A 24,767-nucleotide genomic window follows, 5' to 3' on the forward strand; every position below is an offset into this window, starting at 1 on the left:
CTTGAAAAGGTCATGCAATACAACTAGATACAGTACTATAATTTAATTAATTTTACTTACTTTGTATTTATTTACTGTAGTGGTTTTCTACCATGGCACCAAGGGCTGCTGTGAACCCAGCATTATAATCACAGGCAACTTCGTTTTTGACATAGTCGTGACGGTCATCTACATATTGGTCATTCTTGTAAAAAAAAAGAAATAGTGTTAACAACTATTCTAGAACAGATAGTATAGCAGTGTAGTTCATTTTTCTATTCCCACATTCATCACAGAAGCTTAAGGGGGGCAGGCCAGTAAGCCAACATATGGGGGTATTGGAGGAAAAATGCATAATCTTGAAAAAATTCACTGAGCTTTGTATGGCAACGGAGAATGCTTATATAAAATATTTTGTCAAAATTCCTCTTACTTTCATAGTTACAGCGATATTAGTTAAAGTAACTCAATAAGCAGAAAACATTGATCCCTACAAGAAAATGCAGTATTTCTTGTTATCGTTAATTTTGATAATTATTACATTTTAATATAAAATGGAGGAACGTAGAGAGTAGAGGTCCCCTTTTTTGTTTTGTTTCTTGTTGATGTCGGCTACCCCCCAAAATTGGGGGAAGTGCCTTTGGTATATGTATATGATGTATAAAACAAATTGGGAGAAATGGGATCTGTATAGATTCCATGAGTCACAGGACAGGAAGTTTTATGATTATGCCCTTCCGTGCTAGCACAAACCTTAGAGAGAGTACACGTTTGAGTTTGACCTCTGACATTCGCTCGCTTTTACACCTGTTTTTCTTGGTTTCGGTAAGAATTTCATTATGCCAAAGAGGGAAAGACAATTTAAACTTCAAGCTAATATCAGGGAGAAGAAAATTTGCTCTAATACGAGTTCAGAATTGGGTAATATCGATGATATTAGCAGAGTTAGTGAAGGAGAGAGAGTGTGTTGTGAATGAAGGAGCAACCAGGAGCGTAAAGAAGTAAGATATTGAGCAAAGCGATCTTCTTTTATGATTAAATTATGATAAATAATATTGTTGGTCCGATGCGATATACAAACCTCGTAATCATTTAATATAGGAATTCGCTTCAGCGCAGCTGAAACGAATTCCTATATTAAATCATTACGGGTTTGTATAGCTAGGAAAAATACAATTTAGGACAAATTGTAATTTTTAGTTTATTAATATCTAAAAAGAAACATAAAATTCATAATAATCATGATTTATTGATATTGTCTTTGTAAAAATACAAAGAAAAACTTTGAATGCCCGTATCTCAAAACTATACTTATAGACCTTCTTCTCCCGTAGTTTTAAAAACATAGCCTAGAAATTTGGTATATAACTTGAAATGACATTATAAAACAATCTAATTGAGCTCTTTTTTCAATTTTTTTTTTTATATTTTTTTCTCACTTTTTTCTGTGATTTATAGTGTTTATTTTTCTACTTTATTGAAAATTTTCATATCTAGCAAAAATTACTTAGAAAAATAAAACTATTTGATTGGAGGTTTACATCAGGTCTATATAGGGTAGTAATCCCAGGTCTTAATATTAAGTATCAAGGGAGGAGATAGAATTTGAAAAGCACTCATTTTCAGGATAAATAGGCCTGTCGTCGCAAAACCGAAAGTCAGAGGCAAAAATCCTGTGCAGTTTGGAGATGTCCTAAGTCACCTTATTAAGTGGTATGAATGTCAAAGTCCTATCCTTTAAAAAATGGCATTAGCCAGCCGGTCCCCTTAATGGTTCTACCTTGGGATTACACAGTAGTTGACATACAATTCTAAATACAGTATACTTATAAAAAGTTCTTAAAACATCCAATACAGAGAATTAAATACTATACTGTATATTTTTATTGAATAATTGAAAAAGAAGTTTTATGCTATAGTGTTTCAAGTTGAATTTGACTGGTAAAATTTCTGATATATGGTACAGTACTATGAAGAAAAGCTAGTTGTATAGGGCTATATTGAAGAGACTTAATTTATTTTTCAGTTATATTATACAGTACTTGGTTATAAATATATTATGTAATTTGCGTACTTCAAAAGCATTCGAGTTTTGACAAAACTTTTGTAAAGAAAAAGGTCATTGTTTGCAGCTTTTAAGCATTGCTACTGAGCTTCTTTTTATATATGAAAGGATATCTAGAGTCTATTACAGAATTTCCATTTGAATAAGTAGATAGCATATATAATGAGAATGTTTCTGTAAATTGTGTATTTTAAAAGAAACTTTTATTCTTTAAAAATATTTTTAAGAATAATGTTAACCCTTTTACCCCCAAAGGAAGTACTGGTACGTTTCACAAAAGCCATCCCTTTACCCCCATGGACGTACCGGTACGTCCTTGCAAAAAAATGTTATAGAAATTTTTTTTTCATATTTTTGATAATTTTTTTGAAAAAATTCAGGCATTTTCCAAGAGAATGAGACCAACCTGACCTCTCTATGACAAAAATTAAGGCTTTTAGATCAATTTTTAAAAAATATACTGCAATATGTGCTGGGGAAAAAATAACCCCTTGGGGGTTAAGTGTTGGAAATTTCCAAAGAGCCTGGGGGTAAAAGGGTTAAAAAACTACAAATGTACTGTACACTAATGCTGAAGGTGTGTAAGAGGTGTTTCAAGTCTTTACCTGGTCTGGTCCTCCAACCAGGGCTCCATAAAGAACCTGAGGATTTGGGCCTGGATTATCCAATGCGCTGTAGTCACAAGTCTGGGGCATATCTGGACACGAGCTGTGTAAAAACAATGACGTACTTGTCTAGTTTATCACTTTGGTAATTGCATGATATCTACAATAGTTTCAAAAATTATTTCCAGAATTGGTAAACTCGGGTAACAATGTTCAAAATATAGTTGTTCAAAAGAAATTTAATACTGTATTGTAATAATAATTTAAAAAACAAAGATGGAAATATTCAACATGTGGAATTTCAAAGATAAGAACCTGTGTGTAATAAGGAAAACAAATTTAATTCTAAAGTTTCATGCAGGAAGAGATGTAGGAATTCACGATGCATATGTAAGCTAACTTGTTGGTTTTAGACAGTTGAGGGTTATGTGCTGGATGCCTGAGTTAATTGTGTTGGACTTAAGTAACCCATTCTTTGAATGGATCTCGACCATATTTAGAGGACGTATTGTACTGTATTGCCTTCCATATAATTGAATCTCGGATATACTAACTTGTACTGATCAGGGTTGAACAGGGTTGAAAAGCCCTCATTACACATTTATAGATCTCATACAACCGATTATAATTCCTTCATTCGTTTTTTTAACTCCTATAAAACTCATGGGATTTTGCCTATTTTTATGCATAGTCTATCACCTTTCATTTTATTAAATGAAGCCCCTATGTCTCAGATATAACAATCACTGCAGTATGCCTCACGTATCAAAATGTCTCACACACTGTAAACCCATGGATGAACATCATTTACAATTCCTGGTACCCTGAAGTAGGATCTCCCCACTCTTACATAGGGATTACATCCACTTGTCTTCTAAAACCCCATTTATGTCACCTACAGGAGGAAGGTATTCATAAACATTACTCAAGTGCTGCCTGTACATGACCAGAGTAGTTCAATATCACAAAAAATATATTTGATTTACATTTGCACCACATTTCCGCCAAGAGCAGCTTTTCCTTAATTTCATACAAGAATTCTTCATTCTCCCTACTACCATCCAGACGAGGTATCTTGTTAAACCAAAAGTATTTTGGATCTAATCTGCTGCCAGATAGATAGCATCAACCCTACTCCAATATAATAATCGTATGAAAAGGACAAATTATTTATTTTTCATGTTAATATTGTAGACAAATCAAAGTTAGATTTGTTTCCTTACCTATGTCTTGCCTATAATTTGATCTTTTCTTGACCTATATAATTATAAATTAGTATGGTATTTCTCCAAAGAAAGGGTAAAAGGTAACATTTCAAAGTGTGTGGTTTGTACACAATATTTACTAAGAGTATAAACACTTTTTATTACACTGTTGATAAACTTGGAGGATATTTGTAGGAAATTAGCTTTATTACTAGAGTACTAAGGAGAAACATTGGCTCAGTATTGTATTTAATTTTAGAACCAAAGAAAGGAAATTGTGGCTTGTTTCTTGTGCTGCTTAGTAATTTATTAGGTAAAAAACAAATGAAGATATTTCAACTTAATGCACAATAGTACATTTAGTATCAATTTTTAATATGTAATTGGAATTTTTTTATTGTTTATAAGGTTTATTATTCACCCTAAATGTTTACTACATCTTGTTTTAATATCTTGTAAGTGTATTCTCCTTTCCTGTCATTCGCCCTTTTATAATATATTTTTAAATACAATGGCTAAACATTGTACTCATCATCATCATCTCCTCTTACGCCTATTGACACAAAGGGCCTCAGTTAGATTTTGCCAGTCGTCTCTATCTTGAGCTTTTAATTCAGGACTTCTCCATTCATCATCTCCTACTTCACGCTTCATAGTCCTCAGCCTTGGAGGCCTGGGTCTTCCAACTCTTCTACTGTATACAATACCCTGAGATTGTGTCTTTGAATTCAGAAATGAAGCACTGTACTACACTACTGTACTCTACCTGGAGCGATGATGTGGTTTTTGTGGTGGGTTATTACCAAATCCTACCACGAATGAACGGCCATTGGATCCCAGAAGGTAGTTTATTTGTTTTTCACCAAATTGTCTGTTTGCATCAGCATCAATGCCCAATTTGGCTCCCTGAAAGAAAGAAAATTAGGTCATGTATCCTTCAACAATTTTTTTTTCTCAAATATTATGCATTATTAGTGCCTTGTAAGCCAGTGGATAAGCCTTACAAGAAGACATTCTTCATTTTAGCAATTGTATGCAATAGATGTATGCACTTACAGTCTTTCTATAAGATGAAGTTATTCAAAGTATTTCTAATTCAAACTTTCATGACTAGGTTTTTTATACTGAGATTTATTGTTATAATCAAGATGATGTCCTACTTTCATTTCCTTGTTTCCAATACTGTAAAATGTTTAATTTTAGTGGTGAATAGTACATAGCATCAGGAACATTTCAAGTAATTATGCTTACTTTTGATGGAAATGTAAATATAAATTAAATTTGCTGATTGGAATCCTCGTGGGTTTAGTATATCCCCAATATAGCAAAATAAGGACAACCTTTACAAGGTAAAGTGTTGATGCCTTAGTAAAGAAGCGAGTAATATCCAAAACTGGATGAAGTAATATTTTTATGATATTGATGACAAAGATACCAAACTGAGTATAGAGTCAAGGGTGCATTGTAAAGTAGTCATTTCTGGGCTCAACCTGTGTCGCTCCGTGAAATTCTCCTTAAAGCACCATTTCAAAGGTATAAATACTGCTAAATATACCAGAGAAAAAAGTTGCATGGAATGCTAGGAATATATCCAGCTCGCTCACCCCTAAAGGGTGTCGGTATTAAAACTGGGGCGAGTGATACCACTACCAGAGATCCCTTTCCAATTAGACTTCTCCCTCCTCAAAATCCCCCGTTACTACAAGGTGTCGTTCACTACAGCTACTGCCCCCCCCCCCCCCCCCACCACCACCACTACCTAACCTTCTCCCCACATTCCTTGTTAGCACCCGTGAACGTTCGGACATGTTTTTCGTAGCTCTGTGTTATTTTTTAGATAATTACTATGTTAATACTGTACAATCAAAAACTTTTGGAAAGCAGACATTTTAAGAAAGTTAAGCATCTGCTTACCATAAGGCCAAGGAAAGCAACATTTGCGGCATGACGATTGGAACCCCATTGGTCGATGTAAACCAGTCCCCCTGGGGTGTACTGAGCATTGTTCCGCAGATTACTCAAGTACTTTGAGAAGGTGTTGCGGAACAAGGTATCAGAGTCCAACATTGTGTATAGAGCCTGTGAAAGATAAGCACAGTTAAAGGGCAGGTTGTGAATTTTCTTAACATTAGAAATATTACACAGGAAATACATCATGCTTATGATAATTAGAGTAATGGAAATTAATACAATAAGGCATTATGAAACTCGTGTATGTTTTTCATAGGGCTATCTTAAAAACTTTGCAATTTTATTAAAGAGAGTTACTGTATGTGCATATTAAAAATATGATGTTTATTATCCAAAAGTAATTTTATTAACAAAATAGATTATGAAAGAAGAGTATTATGATAAATAATATGTAAAAGCGATACATATTATTGTTCAGTACATCTTAATGTCCTTTATAGTACAGCAACAATATGAAAATTACTTCATTAGAATTAATATTCGTACTAAATGATTTATGATTAGTTAAACATTGCCGATAAAAATAAACTAGATGTTCATTATTTTGGTAATTAGTTAACCAGGATAGCATCTCTTAATTTCCAAGACTTATGAGGCTGCCATAAAGAATCCAGGGAACATTTGGTACAGAAAGGGTCAAGGCAAGTGGCGACTTCGTGTTCCATGGTTCCAGTGTTCAAGTTTCACTCGGGCTACAATAGGTTTTCTCGGACACATGACTTTACTGTCTCTGTTGGCTTTGGGAAGAAATGATTTATATAGATCCCATTGGCTGAGGATTGGATTTGAGGATGTAGAGGTCAACCTACTGAGGCACCAGTAGTTATTGATTTGCTCCTCCAGAACTTACGAGGAGTTGGAATGCTAATCGCATGATTTTTAAGTTTGGTCTCTAGGCATTGATCTGTCCCTTTCCTCTGTTGTTCATCAAATCTTTAAACAAGAACATTCTGGGCAGCTTCAACACTGCTCAGTGGTTTTACATTATTGCATACAGTGTGCCAGAGTGCCTACCTATGTGGGTAGCTGTGTAGAAAGAGCAAGCATTTTAATGTAAGAATCATTGTTCTTAACTCTACATTAAGTATTCTTTTTCCATGCTAATTTAGTTCTTAATTATGTTATCTAAGGCTTTATGATGTACTCCAGTCTACATAGTGTGCACTTACATATACTCCTGGTTTTTTGTCATCCCAGCTGAATGCTAGACCGCTTTCCTGAAGATTAAACTCGTCCCAATGTTTTCGAGCTTTCGAGAGGTATGAATTGTCTCCCGTAGCTCTAGCTAGCCAAAGTGCTGCCCAGCACAACTCGTCTCCGTAACCGCTCCATGATCTGTTTATAATTCCAGTGGATAAATATTTATGTTAGTAATGGAATATCTGAATATGGATCAAAATTTATTTTGAACTGTAAGCTAAATTATTAGAGAAGCAACTTTTTGATACAAAAAGGAACGGATACATAGAAAGATCTATTCAGGAATTTACTAATCAAGTCCTCTTTGGTTCTCATTTTTGTAACTCGGTTAAAGCTAATGAGCTCAGTTTGTGACTCATCAAGTTGTTCCATAATTGTTTATGTTGGCTATGAATACCTAACTTACAGTACACTCATATGCATTCCAGAAAGTGACAGAATTAGATTATGCCATGTGCCAACAGTGGGTAACACTAACAGAAAGGTCCTGTAGTAATCCATCCCTTGTGAATAGGTGTAAGCAAATTGCAAAAGATCTCACAAATTCTGGATGATTTACATTCTCATTAGACTTTCAGGTATGGCTTTGAAATGATACTAGACACTCTTGTTGACTAATTGGTAAACTCTTCAGACAATTTCAAATCCTATCAGAGCCAGATTTTTGTCTATAGATTGTAGAAAAGTTTTATGAGACAGGAATAGTTTATCGCTACAATTCCTGTTTTTATTGTAGAAAATGTCCTTAGATTAGTGAATGCTTTTGAGAGTAAATATGATAAATATATTTCGTTTTAGAATTTCATAATCTACACTGCCACAAAATATTTAGTCAAATGCCATTTTAGAGAGAAATAACGTCCAAATTTGTTATGGCACACATCCATATCTCCACCAATAAAATACCTAAAACAACAAAGCAATGATTTATGGTTATCAGACTTTTTAGACTTAGAAAACACTTAGCCAACTACAAGTTCTACAGCAAGAACTGTAGTTGAAATTGTTGCCTATATTTTTATTGTAATGGTTCTTTGGAGTATTGATTTATTGAAAATCATTAATACAGTACTTAACATTCTATCAAAAATTTTGTAATGAGTTGCAATACAGCAGCTACATTTTTACACAATACACACTAATGAAAGGTGATATTAGTAACTGGTTTTCTTTGTACATTGGAAAATGCCATGAAATTTTGTGATATCAAAACCTCATAGAAAATTATGGAGACTCAAATATTTCATGAGGTGCAAGTAATTCCTTATATACTGTAATGCTTTTCTTCCTCCTCCCATTCCAGACCATGTTTCTTAGAGTATGGAGGCACCGTGGTCAGTGATCACTTTCTAGTGTGTGATTATGTAGCCTGGTTCAAGTTTCTCTTAAAATACAGCACTGGGGTTACTGATGCATCCAAAATTTGTGGATAATCGTTTTGATAAATTTTCATTGGCCTCAAATACAGAAAACTTATGTTAGTTTACCAGAATATACTGAAGACATTCATATTCGTCTATAGTTATGCTTATTCTGAAAGCCATTAAAGCAACTAGAACAGTTATAGATAGAGAATAAGTGATAAATAGATAAGTTTTGTTCTTTTTAAAGTTACAGTTAAAAAAATAAGTATGGCCCTGATATTTACTTGTAAAAATCTGCAGCCTGAGGAATGGAAGTATCGTAAGTCTGGCGATGCTGGTCTGCAAAATCGTACAATTCTTTTGCGGCAGTAAGGCATTTACTAGAATAAGTAGGGTCAGCACTCTTGGTGGGAAAGAAAGAATTTATTAAATTAGTTTTTGCAAACTAAATCTGATAAATTTTTATAAAGCTAATATGAATATAATCAAACTAAATATGTACTGTATACAGTAATGTGATATGGAAGAATATTCAGTTCTTATAGGAAAATTGTGAAAATTTCTTCCTGCAATTGACTGTCCCTTTCCTTTAGTTTTACATTTTTCTAATTTTAATTTTTCATTGAAAATCATAATTGCTGTCAAGTCTCCTTTTACCTTAAAGACAATTGATGCTGCAGCTAAAGCGGCTGCTGCTTCACCTGCCAAGTCTGACCCTGTCGGTGGATAATTTTGTTAGATTATGGAACTACTATTGTACCTAGAGAATGCTCAAGGTGTTTTAAGAGCAGTCGTCTGCTCTAACCCAGAATCAAGGCAGACCAGAAAAAGAAAGAAGGGAAAATGCTCAACGAAGAAGGATCAAGAGACCTTCAGCTTTATAAAAGATCTAAGTTTATAAGTGAAGAAAACAGAAATGGGAAAAGAATTACAAACAATATGAATACTGTATGGATGTCCATTATCCATCTGTTTCAATTGGCAAGGGCATGTGTTCCGCATGAAACTTTGATATACTTGTACATATAAAATGAAAATTTTCAGTTAATTGAATCTCATCAATAGGTTATATTCCATTTTGAATAATTCCATCAGTTATTTACTTCTAACACTCATCATTTATTACTTTGATGAGTACTTTTAACACTTTTACCCCCAATGGACGTACTGGTACGTTTCACAAAACTCATCCCTTTACCCCCATGGACGTACCGGTACGTCCTTGCAAAAAACTGTTATTTACATTTTTTTGCATATTTTTGATAACTTTATGAGAAACTTCAGGCATTTTCCAAAATAATGAGACCAACCTGACCTCTCTATGACGATAATTAAGGCTGTTAGATCAATTTGAATAAAAATATATTGCAAAATGTGCTTGAAAAAAAAAACGCCTGGTGGTTAAGGGTTAGAAAGTTCCAAATAGCGTTGGGGGTAAAAGGGTTAAATTATGGTACAGTATTACCTTATGTGGATATATAAAGCGATCATTATTACTGTTGTATTTTTGTACACTTTTAGTGTTCCAGCAATACTACCATTGATATCATTAAAATATTCTGATAGAATTTACTAATGACTCATGTGTTATGAAATAGCTTGTACATATTGGCAGTAAGTTTGATATACCGCTGGTCTTTTGACCAGTAAATTCAAGCAGCATTGGGTATGATTAGTACTTGAAGGGGTGACCCTCAAGAGAAGCTATATGCCAACACCACATGACCCCCTTGAGCATCATTAATCTAAGTTTGGAGCAAACCACATTCAATAAATTACTTACTGGAAAGTGAAAAAGCAAACATAACATTCTTTCAGAGAAGTATAGAAATAGGATGGTAAATTAGCATGTTTTTTCTCTTTAAAGTGGTTGGCACCTGAGGAGTAAACGCTTCAGATTTTGAGGGTAAGATTAATAGCCCTACATCTTTTTTCTTTAGCCTAGAAGAACTGTTACCCATTCCCAGACCACTTAAGATCTTGAACCTGACAAAGTGAGGAGGTGCTGTTTTATATTACATATATTATAGTATGTATATATATATATATATATATATATATATATATATATATATATATCATCATCATCATCATCATCATCATCATCATCATCATCATCATCATCATCATCTCCTCCTCCTCCTACCCCTATTGACGCAAAGGGCCTTGGTTAGATTTTGCCAGTCGTCTCTATCTTGAGCTTTAAATTCAGTACTTATTCATTCATCATTATCTACTCCACTCTTTGAATATATATATATATATATATACATATATACAGTATATGTATAGTGTATATATCTATCTATTTATATATATATATATATACATATATATATATATATATATCTATATATATATATATATATATCTATATATATATTTATATATATATATATATATATAAACAGATAGCTAGATAGATAGATATATACACTATACACATACTGTAAATATGTATATATATATATATATATATATGAATTTATATATATATATATATATATATGTATATATATATATATATATATACATATATATAGTATATGTATAGTGTATATATCTATCTATCTAGCTATCTATATATATATATATATATATGTGTGTGTGTGTGTGTGTATGTGTGGAAACTTTGAATTATCAAAACATCTTAATTTCAATTTAATTATTTCTGTTTAACTGTGTCTGCATATAAATGGACGTGTAAAAATATTAATATTTTTCATGCCTTCAGAGGAGCACAAAGAATGTGTGGCATGTGTAGCTACCTGAAATTCAAACTTGGGGATGTTGGAAATTGATGCAGGATATTGCTGACTAGACAATTTGAAGTACAAAATATAGATTACCATTACAGTACTATCATATGATAAGCAGGTATGTAATTACTTCTCATTTGTTTTGTTGATTATTGTTTTTTTCATTGCTTGCCAGTGAATTCCCTGTTGTTTTGCCATAAATTGATCAAATCCATAGCAAAATGGGATTAATTTCTAAATGCAGTACAAACTCTTAGTATCCCCATTGGTTGTCAGTATCAAACTCCATTACATGAAATAACTTCTGAAACATTCCAGCCCTCTAAATTGGGTTAAGAACATCATTTCAGTTCTTGTGTTGCACTGTGAGCATTACTAAGGGATCTTTTTATTATCTCTCTTTGCCTCTGATCCTAGCTCCCTTCATTTTCCTTTCTGGCCATTCTCATTTTGACTTTACTTCATAGTCCAGCGGTGGATTTTTCATGATGGATGCACGTAGATTCTGAATGGACTCTTTGGCCCCAGCAATGGCTGCCCACAGGGCCCAAATTCTATAAATCCAAAACCAAACTTTTGAAATTTCCGAGTAGTTAGTAGTGAAGCTTTTCATGTACCTAAAACATTTTCATAGGCATTGTCAGGATTTCAATATGGAAGGGTACGTTGTTGCGTGGGCCAGAAAAGTTTCATTGCTAAACAAATTGTATAATAATTTTCATTTTGAGTTACAGTGTGCGTAATAGATTTTTTTGTGGTGTTTAGATTGTAATGGATTGGTTACTCTACTCTTCTTTACTTTCATGATTTGATGTTTTTTTTTTATGCATTTTCAAACTCAAGGTGGGGGGGACAAGTGACCACCTTCCTTCTTCACCCTGGCTATGAAATCCCTCATTTTGGAAAAGAACTAACTGGTTTACAAAGATGGTGTTTTTGGGCTCAAGCCATGGCGTCCTGATGGAAGGATCCTTTTTGGTAGCTTCCTTGGGTAATCACTACTAGGATTTTCCCAGAGAATTAAACCACAGGTTATCACAGAATTCTAACTTCTGGAGCGAGTATCCTAAGGGTTTCCCCTTAAGACATCGTGTATCAACAGGGGACACGCATGTATTAACGTGCCACATAGCTATCTACACCCCATATAGAGTTAACGCTTCAATATGGCGGCTGGGAGCTGAGCCGCAGCCAATCTAGATGTGGCGATATCGGTACTCGCGATGTAAACAGACGGACGCCATTGCTTTTGATGACGTCACGTCCGTCCTCATTCCTTTTGCTAGTAGCTCGCTCGATTGGACGTATTTTTCCCTTTGTGCGACTTTATCTGCTTGCATCCTCGCCATGTCTCAACCTTCAGCTTCACCTTCTTCTGGAAAGTTGAGTACAAAGGTTTAAGTATTGTTTAAATAAGCTCTGACCGTAAAGTAAATCTTACTTTTCGAGATATTTGCATAATTGTGGCAGAGCTTTGCCAGACCGGTCAGCGCCATTTTATGACGCTGCTGTTGCTTGCATGCCTTATTTAGTTAGCCGCAACAGCCTTACCGGTATATAAATTACTAATCAGCGCTATTAGTTATTTAGTCTTCATAGCTAGGAACTTTTATCGTGTTTTTGACGCATTAGTTAGGGTCTTCGCTGACCCCATACCAGTAGGCTTTGATTAGCCCCTAGGCCAGTGAGCCTATACCAGTGTTAATGCATGATATTTCAGTGATCCTAGTGTTAGTTATGAAGATTCTGGCATTATTTTACAATACCATTGACAGTGATGCAAGTGTTTTTCGCCTTCAGGGACCATATAGGGGGTAGGTTATCTTGAGTGCCTTGCTAACCTAACCTTATGATAGGACCCCTATATGCTCTCTTCATCCCTAGCCCTAGGGCTTCCCTCTGGTAATCTTGTACCCTATTACATGTGATAGGACAAGACTCCTCAGAGTACTGTATCGCCTCCCCACCTAAGGGAATGACCCCTCCCTTAGTGTTGCGGGCCTTAAAGGTAGGATCACCTCCTTTAAGCTGAATCGGTCCTTGACCTTTTCCTTGCGATACGTCTTCTCCCTTCCTTGATTAGGGTCTAACAACCCTAATCCAGGTTAGGTTGGGAGGGCTGGTTTATGTACCTTGCTGAAATATACGCGTGCACCGTTTTTCAGTTGGTCCACCTACCATAGGTTAGGGTGAGCATCTCCCTTCCTAGGTGGCCGCTCTGGTGCATAACCCATCCTTTCTTATAAGAAGACCCTTTTCCCCCCCCAACCTATCTCTTGCCTAGCCTAACCTACCAGTAGGTTAGGCTTCATATGTCCCCTGTCCTACACTCCACCCTAAGCTGGAGTGCTGGACCCCGTGGTGCTCCCAGTGTTGTCCGCTCTGATACATAGACCCTCCATAGTGCTATGGAGTCAGTTATCGTTTGGTCGACATGAAGAGTCTCCACCCCTTCTTTGGGTACACCCTGTCCTCTCTTGGACTGCCTTAGCCCCCGGCCTTTGCGGCCCCTGCTTAGGATGATAGATTCACCTCTATCATGGTGGTACCTTTTCCAGAGGTGTCTTGACTAGGCTAATACAGCCTTGCCATCCCACCTCCATCTTTGGTGTTTGTCCCTTGCCGCCTCTACCCCGGCATTACCGCCGCTACGGGTGACTTCCTTATCCTTGCCGCCTTCCCCCGAGTGCCGGGGGATCGCCGCCGGCCGCTGGCTTACCGCCGGGGCCTCTCCATTCCCTCATAGCCTCGGCACACTGCCGACCCCTCCCGGAGTGCCGGCACTAGCAGCCGGCCCCCGGCCCCGGCTATGCTCCCTTATCCTTACCCCTGTCACCCTCCGACTGCCTCCGGCTGCCGGAACCGCCGCTCCTTGCCGGCGGCCGCCGCTACCGGCTGCCGCCACCCTGGCTTCTTTTGACCATAGAATGATCATTCTTGAATGCCAGAAACTCTGCTCGAGCGGCTTCCGGCGTGCCGGGGGTATGCCGGACCCGTCCGGAGGCGGCAAGATGCCTTGCACCCCTTCTCTCAGCTATCTTTACTAGCGATAGCTCCTAAAAAACCGCACCTAGACGGCTTGTTAACGCAGACAAACTGGTACGGAATCGTACACTTTGTTCAGTTTTCACTCTGTCTTCTTGCGTGTTTCATCTTTCCAGCACGCTACGTGTAATTGGCACGTCTGGTTGCCGGAACCTTACTAGGATCTCATGATCCCCAGACTTTCTTGATAAGATTTCAAGCCTAGTCTATAATATGGTTATTCTAGATGGAATTCCCATTATCAAGACACCTTCCATGGAGGCCTACGGCCACCTGGGACTGTCCGATGCTACGGCAACCAGCCGGGCGGGTTACACGAGGCATGCGTCTGTCTCCTTTCACCCACCCTTCTGTGCATCACAATTAATTTATGTTAATATTAACTTGTTAATATTTAACTTTATATACGAGCCATATTATGACTCTACAATACTCATCGTCTCTTTCTTTTACAGGAGGAGTACGTCAAGTGTGACCACGACTTCTGCGCGGTCCGTCGGCCACACTTCTATGGACACACGGCATGTAGGACACACGCCCCTTGTGCTCACAAGAGAGGGGATCTCAAGTACTGGGGCCCCACCACCTGTTCGGTCTGCCAAGAATGCTTACAGAAAGCATTCTATGATCCTCCCTCAGCGGAGATTCGGGACAACCTACGCAAGTGGGTACGTGGCTTTCAAAAGAACGCCACTGGACCATACCTAGCCACAGAAGAAATGAGGTCTTTGCTGTTCCCAAAGGCCTCACCAGACTCAGTGGTCCCAGTCGAACAGATCCCCGTAGTCCAGATTACAGTGGAACCCGATGCTGTCATGGCTCAGTCCATGAATGATTGTCACCTGGATTCAGAACATGATGAACACATGTCAGAGATCTCGGAGGACACCGAGAAAACCCTTATGGCCCTGGGTGAAGGGGAGGATGATGAAGAAGAGGACCGAGTAGTATATACCGAGTCCGATAAGGAGGATGCCCCTCCCTCCATCCCCCCTTCTACTCCTACACCGACGGAAGTGTCTCTCCCGTCTACGTCCTCCACCACGACTCCTCTACCTACGGCACAGGATATGATTCGGCTCATTGAATCCGTGATGGAGCAGAAGCTCCAAGAAACTCACAAGATCATTCGGTCGATGGGAGGTTCCAAGGAATCTCGCAAAATCTCCATCAAGGACCTCCCCGCATGCTCGAGCGACAATCCGTGGCGATTCGCCGAGCATATGGTCATCGCTGACGACAAGATCTTCGTCAGCGATAAGATCGGTTCCATACCCCTGGAAGAAGTGGAATTCTTCCCCCGCTTTGAGGCGTATCCGGACTGTTACGTCCATCTACGTTCAGAACCATCCTCAAAGGAAGAGACCGAACCGAAGGAGAAAATAGTGTTCGATCTCTCGAAGGCCCAGGCTATGCTTGCCAAAGCGCTCAAGAGCAGAGGCTTTACCTGCTCTGGACTTCCGGCTCTGAGCAAGAAGTACCCCACCTACGTTGCGCCCGATGAAGTGGTGATACCCTTCACGGAAAAGGCCTTCGCTGCCTGCCTTAAGGCTGTAGAAGAAGGGAAATCCTGCCCTGCATTGGAGGAATGCAGACCTTTCTCCGCAGTCACCCCGCCCGACACCAAACACTGGAAGGATGTGCAACACACCTTCGTGGTGGGCAAACTAGATCCTGACGTTGCTGGACGTCAGTTTAATGAGGACCTCCCCAAGCTAAACGATCAACTCCTTCGTAGGGAACAGGAAACGAAGGAGAGGCTGGCAGCATCTCTCACTCTCCAGGTCCAGATGGACGTAATGGCTGGTGACACCAGAGTCCCTGACCATTACATGGTCCTTGCCAAATCTCATATGGCAACCTTAGTCAAGGATCTGTACCACTTCATGCGAGCTCTTAGAGCCTGCAGAGAATTCGTGTTCTCCAGTGCCACTGTCAGACACGAACCCCGGAAACTGATTTCCTCCAACATCTGGGGCAAGTACCTCTTCCCGTCTGATCTAGTGAAAGAGATCACAGACAAGGCCGCATCTGAGAACAGGAACCTTCTCAACAAATGGGGCATGTCTAGGAAGAGAAAGCCCTCTCAGGATGACGGTCCTCAGCCTAAGAGGAAGCAGTCGAAGCATAGACCCCAGCAACGTCAGCACAGACGTCAGTTTCCGGCACCCGCTACTCCCCAAGTGGCCGCTCAGCCGCCACAGACCTTTCAGTTGGTCCCACAGCCGGTTTTGTCCTCATCACCGGCCTTCAACCCCGCCTTCGAGCAGCACTCCACTACCTTTCGTCCCAAGGGTAGAAGCTCAGGCAGGGGTTCCGGCAGAGATTCCTCTCGCCGGCCCTCCAGAGGCAGAGGAGGACAGGGAGCTAGCGGCCGAGGCAGCAAGTCCTCGGGACCCCAGAAGCAATGAAGTGCTTCCGGTGGGAGGAAGACTCCGCCACTTCCAGGATCGCTGGACCTTCGACTCCTGGGCACACAGCATCATCAAGAAAGGTCTGGGCTGGAGCTGGGCGCAACCACCCCCAACCTTCCAGCAATTCTTCCAACGTTCAACCCCCCTCCTGGAAGAATATGTGCTAGACCTCTTGAACAAGAAGGTGATAAGAAGGGTGAAGTCCACAAGGTTCCAAGGGAGACTGTTTTGTGTCCCCAAGAAAGACTCAGACAGACTCAGAGTCATTCTGGACTTATCCCCCCTCAACGTATTCATATCGAACAACAAGTTCAAGATGCTGACTCTTCAACAGATCAGAACCCTCCTGCCTCGAGGGTCTTTCACGGTCTCGATAGACCTGGCGGACGCATACTGGCACATACCAATGAACCATCACGCTTCCTCCTACCTAGGATTCCGACTCCAACGGAAAAGCTATGCCTTCCGGGCCATGCCCTTCGGACTCAACGTGGCCCCTCGGATATTCACAAAGCTAGCGGACGCAGTAGTACAACAGCTCCGCATCCGAAACGTCCAGGTGATGGCCTACCTCGACGACTGGCTAGTGTGGGCGCCCTCGCCCGAGGATTGTATAGAATCCTGCAGAAAAGTTACCCAGTTTCTCGAACACCTGGGATTCCAGATAAACGCGAAAAAGTCTCGCCTATCTCCAGCTCAGAAGTTCCAATGGTTAGGCATCCACTGGAATCTTCAGTCACACCGCCTTTCCATTCCAGTAAAGAAAAGGAAGGAAATAGCAGGGTCTGTCAAGCGACTGTTAAAATCCAAACGGATCTCGAGACGCCAGCAGGAACAAGTTCTAGGCTCTCTACAGTTCGCCTCGATCACAAACCCAGTGCTTCGTGCACAGCTAAAGGATGCAGCGGGAGTCTGGAGACGTTCCGCATCCATCGCTCGAAGAGACCTCAAGAGACGGCTCCCAAGCAGACTTCGACTTCTTCTAAAGCCGTGGTCAGAAGCGAGGGCCCTAAAAAGGTCCCTTCCTCTCCAACACCCACCTCCATCTCTCAACATCCATACGGACGCTTCGTTGGAGGGTTGGGGAGGTCACTCCCACCAAAAACAGGCTCAAGGCACTTGGTCTCCCCTATTCAAGACGTTTCACATCAACATCTTGGAGGCCATGGCGATTCTTCTGACGCTGAAGAAACTCTCCCCGCCCCCGTCGATACACATTCGCCTGACCCTGGACAGCTCTGTGGTAGTGCGTTGTCTCAATCGCCAGGGCTCAAGATCGCCCAAGATAAATCAGGTGCTCCTGACAATCTTCCGTCTGGCAGAAAGGAAGAAATGGCACCTGTCTGCAGTTCACCTACAAGGATTCTGCAATGTGACAGCGGACGCTCTATCTCGGACAAACCCGATAGAGTCGGAATGGTCTCTAGACGCAAGATCATTCTCCTTCATCTCTCACCGAGTCCCAGAACTCCAGATCGACCTCTTCGCAACGAGCGACAACCATCAACTTCCTCGATATGTAGCCCCGTACGAGGACCCCAAAGCGGAAGCGGTGGACGCCATGACCTTGGATTGGAACAGATGGGCCAAGATTTACCTGTTCCCTCCCACCAATCTTCTGCTGAAAGTCCTCTCCAAATTGAGAACCTTCAAAGGGACAGCAGCTCTAGTGGCTCCCAAGTGGCCCCGCAGCAACTGGTACCCCTTGATCCTGGAGATGCAGCCAACGCTGATCCCCCTCCCGGACCCAGTTCTCTCCCAGCAAATACAGAAGTCGACTGTCTTCGCTTCATCATCGAAAATCAAGGACCTTCATCTCATGATTTTCTCACCCTAGCCGCTAAGAAAAGGTTTGGGATTTCGAAGGAGAGTCTAGACTTCCTCGAGGAATACAAGACCGAATCCACGAGAAGGCAATACGAATCGTCTTGGAGGAAATGGGTCTCCTTCGTCAAGGCAAAGAACCCCTCGAAAATCACCATAGATTTTTGCATGTCCTTCTTCATTCACCTTCATGGACAAGGCTTGGCAGCCAACACGATTTCTACTTGCAAATCGGCCTTGACTAGACCTTTGTCATACGCCTTCCAAATAGATCTGTCTAGCGACATCTTCAACAAACTACCGAAGGCCTGTGCCCGTTTGCGACCGGCACCCCCTCCGAGACCAATCACTTGGTCTCTAGACAAAGTTCTCCACTTCGCCTCCAACTTGGACAATGATTCATGCCCTCTTAAGGACCTGACTCAGAAAGTTATATTTCTCTTCGCTCTAGCTTCGGGAGCCCGAGTCAGCGAAATAGTGGCACTCTAGAGAAGAGGGACATATCGTTTTCAACGATTCAGGAGACCTCTCCCTCTTCCCTGATCCGACGTTTCTCGCAAAGAATGAATTACCTACCAAACGATGGGGCCCGTGGAGGATATGCCCCTTGAAGGAAGATGCCTCTCTATGTCCAGTAGAGAGCCTTAAGGTCTATCTTCATAGAACTTCAAACTTTGGTGGAGGCCAACTCTTCAAAGGAGAAACATCGGGCAGCGACCTGTCACTGAAACAATTGAGAGCTAAAATCACCTACTTCATTCGCAGAGCGGTTCCAGACAGTACACCCGCTGGTCATGATCCTAGGAAAGTCGCTTCGTCTCTGAATTTCTTTCAGAGTATGGATTTCGAAAGCCTCAAGAACTATACAGGCTGGAAATCCTCGCGTGTTTTCTTTAAACATTATGCGAAACAAGTGCACGAAGTGAAACATTTTGTGGTAGCCGCAGGTAGTGTTATGAAACCTGCTCTGAACTCTGCTTAGAACAGTGAGTTATTAGGGACTCTAACTCGTCGGGTGCCTATGTTGACCCTCAAGTGATACGTAGTGAAGCAGAAACCACCTTGTGCTTTCTTTAACTGTTCTTACCTCAGGTGAAATGTCATAGTAGATTACCACATGAGTGCTACATGCCACGTGCATGACGTGTGTTACATAAAGACTAACGTTCCGTAGAACGAGTGCCTACTAATACTTGATTCTTCCCTTTCAGACTCAAGAGCACGCCTTTATGACTATGTACATTTTTATCAACGTAAATGTTTTTTACTATTTATTGCATGACATGTATTGATTTACCTGCAATTATCTAATAAAATGTCTATTTTATTACTTGTGCGTCTCCCTTGCTCCTTTCTTACTATGAAATATACTAATTGTCATAGTTTTATTACCCTTTATTCTTGGTTAAGGAAAATGCCAGGATTTACTCCGGGCATTTATTTATATAGAGCAAGTAAGTTTCCTTAGCGAATACTTACTCAATTATGAAGATGAGTCAACTCCATGCACGAAGTGTACAACCACCACTTCTTCAAGTTTGTTTCGACGCGAATACCAAATCGCTCTGACTTATCTTCTGGATCTCATTGTTCCTTCAGCCTATATGAATAGCCTTCCCATGACCACTTTGATCTCAGCATAGCCCGTGGGGACTTCCATGCCAGGGGGGCAGGAAGGCAACTGCCTCACGGTAGCTCTAGTATAGACCACTATGCTTTCGGTTCAATGTTTTAGCACTCACTTATAAAGGGGAAAAAGTCTACCACGATACACTAATTCTCTGGTACTCTTCCATCAGGACGCCATGGCTTGAGGCCAAAAAACGGATTTTGAGCGAAGCGAAAAATCTATTTTTGGGTGAGATAGCCATGGCGTCCTGATGGACCTGCCCTGTCTGTTATCAGGTCCCGCCCTGCGCCGCTGTATCATGGTGATGAGCGAGCTCCAGACTTTCGGATGAGGACGGACGTGACGTCATCAAAAGCAATGGCGTCCGTCTGTTTACATCGCGAGTACCGATATCGCCACATCTAGATTGGCTGCGGCTCAGCTCCCAGCCGCTCTCTGTCCGCCATATTGAAGCGTTAACTCTATATGGGGTGTAGATAGCTATGTGGCACGTTAATACATGCGTGTCCCCTGTTGATACACGATGTCTTAAGGGGAAACCCTTAGGATACTCGCTCCAGAAGTTAGAATTCTGTGATAACCTGTGGTTTAATTCTCTGGGAAAATCCTAGTAGTGATTACCCAAGGAAGCTACCAAAAAGGATCCTTCCATCAGGACGCCATGGCTATCTCACCCAAAAATAGATTTTTCGCTTCGCTCAAAATCCGTTTTATATCATTTCCTGAAAGTAAACATGAATGAGTCTCATTCGCTAATGGTTTGGATAGTTGACCAGAGTTAACAGAAACAACTGACCTGGGGCACCGGTGGTGATTTTGAATGCTGGTCTAGCCATTGTCATCTCCTCTGGTCTTCCCCAGTATGCATGGTCAGCGTAGCCATCGCCAACCTAAAGATGAAAAAAATGGTAATATTTTCATAGAATAATAAGATATTAACACATAGTAAGAAAAGGGATTTTGACGAAGGAAAAATCTATTTCTGGGGAGAGACCTGTGACGCCCGGTGAAAAGTCCTTCTTTATACCTTTTCTGATATAAATCTTCCAAATATACCAGAGAAAAATAAAAGCATGGAATGCAGAGGTTACTACCCTCGCGCGAGCACCTCGTGAGTGTCGTGTATACATCAGGGGCGTGTGAAAACCACTATTCACATGCTGTCTTCCAATTAGATAACTCCTTCATCAAAGGGAAGGCCTTGACAAATTGAGATTGGAAATCATATTCTCACTTGTATTACAAACTTATGGAGGACATTTCTTCCTTAATAATTTTCAAGAGAATATTTAAAAAGTACTCTTGTTAATTTTACCTTTTCAATATTAATCTTACCCGATGATCATGTAGCTGTCAACTCTGTTGCCCGACAGAAATCTACGGTCGGGATACGCCAGCGATCGCTATACAGGTGGGGGTGTACACAACAGCGCCATCTGTGGTCAGGTACTCCAGTACTTCTTGTCAACACCACCTCAATTTTTCCTCTGTCGTGCCACCGGCTAGACCTACTTGGATACGCTGTTGATTCTGGAGTTATTGTTCACGATTTGGTGATGTATTTGCTCTAGAGTTTAGCCTTCGCTATTCAGGAAGCTTTATCATTAGCTTAGCAAGTTTTTGGAATTAATTTGATTTAATTTTGGTGACGAAGAGAGTATGAACTCTCTTTCACTTTTAAATGGCCGACCCTTCCCTTAGACGGAAGTGTTGGTGTCGAAGAGAGTATAGACTCTCTTTCTTTATTTTGCTTAACAAAGTTATAGATTTATTTTATATCTCTCCGCCTTTTACAGGCCTCTTCGATTAACTTCCTTTTATTATAACTTATTAAAATTAATTTTTGTTTGTTTATATGCGACCTTTCCTAATAGTAGGCGGTCTTTTCTTGGAACCGAAGTTAATTAACATTGAGCCCGTCATATCGTTTTTACCTGTTAAGATTTTATGCTATTTTATGTTTTTGAAAGAATTTCTTTGATAGTCTCGCACTGTTTTCAAAGTTGAACTAACGTTTTGTTTTGTCTCCGCAGTTGTTGACATTCAGAACGTTCAACTTGCGCTCTATCGTTACGATAGAGAGAGAGTATTCACGGTTTCACGTTGCAGTAAGAGTAAACCGATTCTAGTGTTTTGTTCATTCTTTCTTAGCTTAAATGGTTTTAATTCTAATAAAGGAACTTTTTATTTGGGAAATCTTTCAGTTTTTTTCCTTTAACAATAATATGTTTTAACGATATATATAATTGGGCTCATCTCTCAGGTTCTAAGTCAAGAGAGAGAGAGAGAGAGATAGAGACGGAGGGAGAGAGAGGAGGATAAACGTTTCTTTCAAGCGGGTAACGTTGTTATCGTTTTTGCTCTTCTCCCTAGTCTCTTTAGGGGAAGAAGGTAAACGTTTCTAGAGTTTTATTCTTGTTCCCAGGCTTTATGCGGTGAGAGATTTTAAACGTAGTTTATTTGATCTAGTGTTTAGTCTCTTTTCCAGCCACTGAATTTTTTATCTTTCATTATGTTTTTCTGTTACATTGTAATACTGTTTTCGCAATTACTAACTTTTAATGAAGGATAGAATTGCGTGTTTCAGGTACAAACCACTTAAAGTTTCGAGTTCAGTGAAATAAGTGCAAACAGAAATTCAAAAGTGATAAAGTGATAAGCGCAAAGTGTTACAGTGTTGCGTTCGAGGGTTCGTCTGTTCGTGCCAGTTGTTCGCCTAGTCTGGGACCTCTTACAAGCTCCCAAGCCCAGGGGAGAAGTAACGTCGAAGGACTTATGGGTTCATCAGGCCTTGATCGACGAACAGAAGTTTCCCTCCGTGGTTTCGGGTGTACCCACTCACGTAGCCGACGTGATCACCCCACCCACACAAAGACGAGAGAGCCCATTTATTCCTCGTCTGCGGAAGAGGTTTCTCGCAGAAACCATGGACCAAATCTTGCAGCTTTTAAGTGCAAGTCGGTCCCTTCCGCGCAAGTCCAACTCCTAGGTGTAGCCATTAGCACTGGGTCAGTTCGGACTTGCTGCAGTACGACAACTGCACACCTCCCAGAGAGGCAAGGTGGTACCGCAACAGGCAGTAACTCCGTCTGTTGCCGCACCAGCTGTTTTAGACCCTCAGTCTCAACGGACAGTACAGTAGCTCCGTTTGTTGTTGTCTTTCATAGACCCTAGTGGTCCATGCTGCAGACTATACAGTCTCAGCTTGCTCCTTCATACAGGAGTATCATGCTGGAAGGTTGACAATGTAGCCTGTTAACCTACAACCCGCCGAGGTTGTGCGCTCAGCAGATACTGCGGCTGCCTGCTCCCACCCTCCACCTGTGAGAGCTCCACCTCCGATGCGCAGTCCACCCTGCCAGACGCATGTTCTTGCTGCGCCTCCTGCTTTCATGCGTGAGTTGCCGCATCGGGAGTTGCCGGGTTCCAGCACTATGAGGCAACCTCCTCAACCCATGAGGCAGGAGCCTCATGCTATGCGGCAACCTCCTCTACCCATGAGGCAGGAGCCTCATGCTATGAGGAGCCTCATGCTATGCGGCATCCTCCTCAACCCATGAGGCAGGAGCCTCATGCTATGCGGCAACCTCCTCTACCCATGAGGCAGGAGCCTCATGCTATGCGGCATCCTCCTCAAACCATGAGGCAGGAGCCTCATGCTATGCGGCATCCTCCTCAACCCATGAGGCAGGAGCCTCATGCTATGAGGAGCCTCATGCTATGCGGCATCCTCCTCAACCCATGAGGCAGGAGCCTCATGCTATGCGGCATCCTCCTCAACCCATGAGGCAGGAGCCTCATGCTATGCGGCAACCTCCTCTACCCATGAGGAAGGAGCCTCATGCTATGCGGCATCCTCCTCAACCCATGAGGCAGGAGCCTCATGCTATGCGGCATCCTCCTCAACCCATGAGGCAGGAGCCTCATGCTATGAGGAGCCTCATGCTATGCGGCATCCTCCTCAAACCATGAGGCAGGAGCCTCATGCTATGCGGCAACCTCCTCAACCCATGAGGCAGGAGCCTCATACTATGCGGCATCCTCCTCAACCCATGCGGCATGAGCCTCATCCCTTGCAGCATGAGCCTCATCCCATGCAGCATGAGCCTCATACCATGCAGCATGAGCCTCATCCCATGCAGCATGAGCCTCATCCCATGCAGCATAAGCCGCATGCCATGCAACATGCTCTGCATACCTTACAGCATGCTCTACATACAGCATGCTCTGCATTCCTTACAGCATGTGCATACCTTACAGCATGCTCTGCATACCTTACAGCATGCTCTGCATACCTTACCGCATGCTCCTCAGTCACACATCTTTGGTTGTTGCCAACTCACAAGACTGTCAAGCAGTTTCATAACGTTGCCTTCTGGTCTGCTGCTTTTGCACCAGTGAAACCCTCACTGAGAGAACTTAGCTTTTCTCGGATATGGTTCCTGTAGATGAGAAAGTGCTATTCTCCCTCCTTTTGATATTCCCTTGAGGACTCTGTCATTTGGAGAGGAGCCTTAAGCTACTTAGCCTCCTATGGACTTTTATTTAAGCATAACATGCTTCCAGGGAGGGTAATGGTTCCGCTTCAGTCGCTAACCCCGTCTGTTGCCACACCTGCTCCCATAGACCTTGAGCTTTGTTGCAAGACATGCAGTCCAAGCTTAGTCCTTGTTAGAGGATTTTTTGTTTACGGAGTCAGTGTGTCA

The 24,767-nt window shown here is 41.2% G+C and overlaps 1 protein-coding gene across 2 annotated transcripts in view; it reads right to left on the bottom strand.

Moving 5' to 3' along the window:
• The window catches only part of LOC137628773 (endoglucanase E-4-like), a 48,069-nt gene that overhangs the window by 451 nt on the left and 22,851 nt on the right, over positions 1-24,767 (bottom strand). For both annotated transcript variants that reach the window (XM_068359977.1, XM_068359976.1), the window contains exons 6-13: positions 20,858-20,951; positions 9,047-9,105; positions 8,674-8,792; positions 6,995-7,160; positions 5,769-5,933; positions 4,621-4,760; positions 2,650-2,752; positions 61-184 (exon numbers count right to left, since the gene is read on the bottom strand). In XM_068359977.1, the coding sequence (XP_068216078.1) occupies positions 68-184; positions 2,650-2,752; positions 4,621-4,760; positions 5,769-5,933; positions 6,995-7,160; positions 8,674-8,792; positions 9,047-9,105; positions 20,858-20,951 (963 nt within the window). In that variant the 3' untranslated portion in view covers positions 61-67. The remainder of the gene's footprint in view (positions 1-60; positions 185-2,649; positions 2,753-4,620; positions 4,761-5,768; positions 5,934-6,994; positions 7,161-8,673; positions 8,793-9,046; positions 9,106-20,857; positions 20,952-24,767) is intronic.

The sequence above is a fragment of the Palaemon carinicauda genome, chromosome 36 (genome assembly GCF_036898095.1).
Source record: "Palaemon carinicauda isolate YSFRI2023 chromosome 36, ASM3689809v2, whole genome shotgun sequence".
NCBI lineage: Eukaryota > Metazoa > Arthropoda > Malacostraca > Decapoda > Palaemonidae > Palaemon > Palaemon carinicauda.